At 40.8% G+C, this 7,324-nt stretch overlaps 1 protein-coding gene across 1 annotated transcript; it reads right to left on the minus strand.

Moving 5' to 3' along the window:
- Positions 1-18: 18 nt before the first annotated feature.
- LOC106562607 (transmembrane gamma-carboxyglutamic acid protein 4) lies at positions 19-6,814 on the minus strand. Its single transcript, XM_014127557.2, has 7 exons — positions 6,567-6,814; positions 5,796-5,911; positions 5,511-5,674; positions 5,390-5,417; positions 4,462-4,603; positions 3,252-3,434; positions 19-2,420 (listed from the first exon to the last, which is right to left on the minus strand). Exons 2-7 carry the CDS (start codon positions 5,905-5,907, stop codon positions 2,393-2,395), a joined length of 657 nt encoding a protein of 218 aa, XP_013983032.2. The 5' UTR covers positions 5,908-5,911; positions 6,567-6,814; the 3' UTR covers positions 19-2,392.
- Positions 6,815-7,324: the final 510 nt, after the last annotated feature.

Here is a 7,324-nt window from a genome sequence, read left to right on the forward strand (position 1 = left end):
TCTTCAGAGAGACAAGACAATCATTAAAATGTCAATTTATGAAATGACAGTTCACATGTTTTATAGACTTAAAGTACACAATCAGTCAAACCAAGCATCACCAGCACACATACAGTACATTGTCCCATGATGTCAACCTCACCATTGGCATCATTCATAGATCTAAATTCCAAAGACAAAACACACATGTGTCACTATTCCTCCTAATCCTTACAGAAGTCATGCTCAGATGTGAGCAGTATTAATTCAATATCCTATTTTACAAATGGATGGGTAAAGAAACAGCCCACTACTCAACAGTGTCCAGAAATAAAAACATAATTATCCCAACCTGTGGTTGTAAAACCCTATAAAAAAAGTGCACCCTGTTATGACAATTTAACAGGCACTTCATTAAATATCCCCGATAGGTTTCTTCTTCATTAATGAATGGAGCTTCAGAAAAGAGCAAAGACTTCCTGGGACACTCATAATAGCATAGCGTGTGATCAGTGCTTGACGTGGGCAGGAGCTCACCGGAACTGAGTACTGGCACCACAAATGTTCTACTGCTTCAGTTTCTGCACCGCATATAGAATATTAGCTCAAAATTATTGCAGAGTTCCTGCACAGACATAAAATATAATATATATAATATAAATTATATTATAAACAACAGTACAGGTAAATTAGTACCGGCACATACAGTATTTCAGTCCAAGTCAAGCACTGAGTGTGATGTCATCAAACTCACAGTCTACTTGAGCAGTTACAACGCATACAGTGAGCGCCAAAAGTATTGGGACAGTGACACATTTTGTCTATGTACTTTGGTTTTGAAATGATACGACTAGGAGGTTAAAGTGCCGACTGTCAGCTTTAATTTGAGGGTATTTTCATCTATATCGGCCGAACCGTTTCGAAATTACAGGACCTTTTGTACATTCCCCCCCCCCCCATTTTAGGGGATCAAAAGTATTGGGACAAACTCACTTATATGTGTATTAAAAAGTTAAGTATTTGGTCCCATATTCATAGCACTCATTGATTACATCAAGCTTGTGCCTCTATAAAATGTGTTGGATACATTTGCTGCTTGTTTTGGTTGTGTTTAAGATTACTTTGTGCCCAATAGAAATTCATGGTAAATAATGTATTTTCTACTAATCAAAAAAAAAAAATTCTTAACTTCTTAAAGCATTGTTGGTTAAGGGCTTGTAAGTAAGCATTTCACTGTAAGGTTTACGCCTGTTGTATTCGGCGCATGTGACAAATAAAATATATGTTTCTAAACACTTCTACATTAATGTGGACGCTACCATGATTACAGAGAACCCTGAAGGAATCGTGAATAATGAAAGTTACAGATGCACAAAGATCATACCCCCAAGACATGCTAACCTCTCACCTTTACAATAACAGGGGAGATTGGGGGGGATGATATTTGTGCATCTTTCTCACAACAAATATTGTCACTGTCCCAATACTTTTAGAAGCCCCTGTACATCTAATATGATTTAGAGAATGTGGAAGTGTCAATTCTCTCAGTCTGTCCTAACACTATGCTCATATTGTGTCATTAACCAACAGGCTACAGTAGTGTCTTCCCTGTGGCTCAGTTGGTAGAGCATGGTGTGTGCAATGCCAGGGTTGTGGGTTCGATTCCCATGGGGGGCCAGTACGAAAAACAGTGCATGAAATGGAATGTATGCAATCACTACTGTAAGTTGCTCTGGATAAGAGCGTCTGCTAAATGACTAAAATGTAAATGTAAAAATGTAGTAGGCAGACTTGTATGTATACCACAGGTTGTGGGCACCTTAATTGGAGTGGACAGGCTCGTGGTAACGGCTGGAGTGGAACCAGTGGAATGATATTAAATACAAAACACATGGTTTCCATGTGCTTGATGCCATTCCATTCACTCTGTTCCAGCCATTATTATGATCCGTCCTCCCCTCAGCAGCCTACACTGGTATATACTCAATACGGTTTCTCATGCTTAATTTTCCATTCATAAAAGCAGAGCAGTTGACATGTTACAGTTAAACTAAGTTATATCATGTCAAGTATTACCTCACTAGTTGTTATGGGTTAAAGCAAGTCCAACTCAAAAGTTGACATAAGTGAGGAATAAAGTGATGAGGAATAAATCAGTTTTGGCACATACAGAAAAATTGCTAAACATTTGTACAAATAGATAAATATGCTAAACATCTCGAATTGCAGGTAACGGAAGAGGTAAAGAGTTAATCAGTCACACAGATCTACAATTATCACAAGGTATTACAATCCAATAAAATCACATCTTGAACATGCACAGTGGAGAACAACCATATAAAGTAAATAGATCTAAACCTCTTCAGTTGATGAAGCTCAATATGGAGACATTCATCCAGCGAGGTCAAAGATGCTATCGTCGAATACTTCCAGGTTGAGACCTGTGGGAAAGAAACAACTAAGTAAACATGTTCACCTAACAAGGCAAGGTTAGAAAGATCTCTACTGTCTATAAACCCAAAATACAATTTTACAAAAAAATGTTTTGAAAAAGATTTTAATGTATGAACAATTTTGTAGTTATAATTAAATTCAGATAGGTAGAGCAAGTTTTTGGGGTATGTGTAACAGTGTTGGTTGCGTTAATCTCCTTCCCACAACCTGGGCTCGAACCAGGGAGGACACCGAACCCATCGACAACTGTTACCCACAAAGCATCATTACCTGTCACTCAACAAAAGCTACACTCACTCTTAAGCATCAGCTGTCAGAGCAGCTCACAGATCACTGCACATAGCCCATCTGCACATAGCCCATCTGTAAATAGCCCATCCAACTACCTCATTCCCATATTGTAATTATTTTTTTTGCTCCTTTGCACCCCAGTATCTCTACTTGCACATTCATCTTCTGCATATCTATCACTCCAGTGTTTAATTGCTAAATTGTAATTACTTCGCCACTACGGCCTGTTTATTGCCTTACCTCCCTAATCTTACCTCATTTGCACACACTGTATATAGACACCTTTTCTATTGTATTAATGACTGCATGTTTGTTTATTCCATGTGTAACTGTGTTGTTGTTTGTGTAGCACTGCTTTGCTTTATCTTGTCCAGGACGCAGTTGTAAATGAGAACTTGTTCTCAACTGGCCTACCTGGTTAAATAAAGGTGAAATAAAATTCAAATAAAAACTCCCCTTTGACCTCCTTCTCTGCAGCAACCGGCACAATCATGTGTGTATGTATACATGAGCATGTGTGTGTATACCCAGGGTAAGGAGGAGGTGGGGCGTCGTGCGTTCCGGTTTTGCCGATGGCGTCCTCATAGGAGGGCAGGCCTGGGGGGTCAATCTCCTCCGGCGGGGGCAGGAGCACGGGCTGCAGAGAGACCTCATCCAGTCTCCGCATGATCAGCGAGGCATTACTGCGCCTTGGACGCACCCTAACAGAGCTGGAAGAGACAGTCAGGAATGATGCAGTACCCCTTTGAAGAATGTGTGCGTACACACACACACACACACACACACACACACACACACAACCCCCCCGCACACACACAAACTACAGACTAGGCAAACAACTTTTTTAGGAAGGCCCTAAAAATTTCCAAAGACTCCAGCCACCCAAGTCAGACTGTTCTCTCTGCTACCGCAGGACAAGCGGTACTGGAGCGCCAAGTTTATCTATGCATAGTCACTTTACCCCTATCTACATATTACCTCAATTACCTCGACTAACCTGTAACACCGCATATTGACTCGGTACCCCCTGTATATAGCCTCGTTATTGTTATTTTTATTTATTTTTTACTTTAGTTTATTTAGCAAATATTTTCCTCAACTCTTATTTTTCTTAAAACTGCATTGTTGGTTAAGGGCTTGTAAGTAAGCATTTCACGGTAAGGTCTACTACATCTGTTGTAGTCGGTGCTTGTGACAAATAACATTTGATCTTATTCAAACTACTGATCCAGTGACCACTGTCATTCATTTACATTACATTTACATTTAAGTCATTTAGCAGACGCTCTTATCCAGAGCGACTTACAAATTGGTGCATTCACCTTATGATATCCAGTGGAACAACCACTTTACAATAGTACAACTATATCCTTTTTTTGGGGGGGGGGGGGGTTAGAAGGATTACTATATCCTATCCCAGGTATTCCTTAAAGAGGTGGGGTTTCAGGTGTCTCCGGAAGGTGGTGATTGACTCGGCTGTCCTGGCGTCGTGAGGGAGCTTGTTCCACCATTGGGGTGCCAGAGCAGCGAACAGTTTTGACTGGGCTGAGCAGGAACTGTGCTTCCTCAGAGGTAGGGGGGCCAGCAGGCCAGAGGTGGATGAACGCAGTGCCCTTGTTTGGGTGTAGGGACTGATCAGAGCCTGACGGTACGGAGGTGCCATTCCCCTCACAGCTCTGATCAGCCGTTCCCCTCACAGCTCCCCTCAGTCAACATAATGCCCCTCATCTAACTCACCCGGCACGTGAGAGGTTATCCTTACAACTCCCCTTGCAGAAGTACCAGACCAACAGGCCGAAGATGACGACGGCCACCCCTGCCGCGATCAGACCCACAAGCAGGGCAGTCACATCCAGCCGCGAAGGCCGCGTGTCCTCATCTGTGCAATCACACAAAAACAACCAATTTAAGTATTTTTGCATGTATGAAACACTGCAAGATTCCTAAATATGCTGCTAACTCTCTTTAAGAGTCACAGTGTATGGTGCTTTTTCTCCTTTTTTTAAACCAGGTTTCTCTCCAGCCATCCTGTAACATTTATGGACTAATACACCTGTCAAGGAGAAAATAAACTGGACTGCAGAACCTAAGGGCCTGTCACGTGCGTCGAAAGGATTAGACCAAGGCGCAGCGTGTATAGTGCTCATCTTCATTTATTATAAGAGAACACTTAAACAAAATAACCAAACGACAAACAGTTCCGTAAGGTACACAGACTATACGGAAAACAACCACCCACAAAACCCAAAGGAAAACAGGCTGCCTAAGTATGGCTTCCAATCAGAGACAACGAAAGACACCTGCCTCTGATTGGAAACCATACTCGGCCAAACCTGGAAAACGAAACATAGAAAATGAAAACTAGAACACATTCCCCTAGAAACAAACAAACCCCAAAACACACAAAACAACCACCCTGCCACGCCCTGACCATTCTACTATGGCAAATGAACCTTTTCACTGGTCAGGACGTGACAGGGCCTGAGTTGCACCGCTGGGCTATAGACTGCATTAGGTTTTGAATTTCGTCCTTCTGCTTGAGGGTGTCTTCTGCCGCCCTGTACCCATCAATGTTGCTAGAAAAATCTGTGCGATTAGTAGTAGTACAATAGCAAATAGTTGACCTGCACATATATGTAGATATACTTAGCCATACTTCTCTTACCCTCTGTGTACTTTTTCCAGAAGTCATCCTGCGAAGTAACATAAAGACAACATCAGGTTGTGGTCATGAGACTGGGCCTACCACACAAATTCTGTCTGAACACCATCTCAGCATCACTTACAGTCTGAGGGACATTTTCAAAGACCTCTCGTGCTTCCTCATAGTTGCAGACTTCTTCAAAGCACTCCCTCTCCAAATTCCCAGGAGTGAAGAGCTCAAAGTCAAATCGGTTGGCCAATAGATGGCGTCCTAAGAATGCATTTGCCTGCTCCTCTTGCACGAAAACTAGGGGACACAATCACGAGTAGAACTAAATTATGCAAACTTTTAAAGACAGTACTTTAATACTATAATTTAAGAATATAACAAAATTCTATTTGAAGATGTTTGGAAACTCATGTCTCACCTTCTTTTGACTGGTCCTCTGTCCCTGTGGTGTGTAATAACTTTCTCATACAAGCAAAGTTTCCACAGGGAAGCAGTTGATACAGTATGAATAAATGCAAAAGCATCGCCATTCACCTGCGGATAATGATTTGAGCATAGGTCATAGAGATTAGATAAGAAGTTAGAACGTGCATTTCACAAGTGAGTGACAACAAGACACACCCAGTTTTTATCAGAAAGCTGTTCAGAAGCCTATACAGTGTCTGTTGATTGCTTAGCAATTTCTTCCTTAAAAACGAGAGTTAATTTTACACCTTAAATTGTTCACACTGAAATGTCACTTTTTGGGCGACCCGACCAAATTCACATAGAAGTATGAATTATAGATATGTAATTCTCATTGAAAGCAAGTCTTAGAAGCGGTATATCTGTTCTATGTGCTTTATTTATATGCTTCCCGTTCTTAAAATTTCGTTTTTTGCCTCTTTTACTTTAGGTGTCGTACACCAGCTTCAAACAGCTGAAAATACAATATGTTCGGTTATGTCAATGATATTTCACAGCGGTTTCGATGATACAATGATTCTCCACACTATACTTGGCGAACTATTAGAATTTTAGCAACCAGGAAATGGCAGAGCAGTTTCTGCGTAGTGCACCTTTAACTTTAAAACGTGTGTAAAATCCAAGAAGAGTGGAATAAAACAGGCTACTGCACGAAATGAATGTTACTGAGCAGGTATGAATGACGTTGATTGTTGACAGGTGAAACTGAAATGAAACCACCTACCTTGAACAATCGCCGATAACAGCTGTGTATTATATTTCCTTATAAAAACACTCAGAACACGTATCATCAATAATCAACAACACCGCATTACAAAATATTATAATTCGTTAAATCGATAAAAGTAAAATATTCCAGGAAGCGCGAAGTTTCTGTTTACTCCCACCAACGTGAGCTCACCTCCTGTTCTGTAGTAGTTACCTACCTGTACAGACCTGACTAATCAAGCTTTTCACCTGGATACACTGATCTACAGTGCAGTAGGAACACTAGGTGGCACATGAAACCACTAAACAAGAGAGAATCGGCACAGGAGTGAATCAAGTAGAGCTGTAGACTTCCCAGAGCCTTTAAAAACGTCTACTTTACATTTAGCTTAGAACAAATAAACAGACATATTATTAATATGGATATGGATATGCCTACTCACGCTCCACTGTCGAAACAGGCACTTCACAATCAGGGAAGTATGGGAACTAATGGATGTCATTATGGCTAAAAATATCATGTAAATGTCACACCAAAACACAATATCACATTCTACTGTAAGGCTTGGTTTCCACTCTCAATTTACTTTTTTTGTAATATTTATTTAAAAGAAAACATAAGTCCATATCTAAGAGAGGCCAGAGGCGTATATGGTACTAAACATTGTATTACACGTTGTAGAAAGGGAAACATGTACTCTCTGAATCTAACGGATGTGTCCCAGTTTTCCACATGACGTGTTCAAGTGACGCACATTTCCTTTTGCAACCATG

The sequence above is a fragment of the Salmo salar genome, chromosome ssa11, assembly GCF_905237065.1.
Source record: "Salmo salar chromosome ssa11, Ssal_v3.1, whole genome shotgun sequence".
Taxonomy (NCBI): domain Eukaryota; kingdom Metazoa; phylum Chordata; class Actinopteri; order Salmoniformes; family Salmonidae; genus Salmo; species Salmo salar.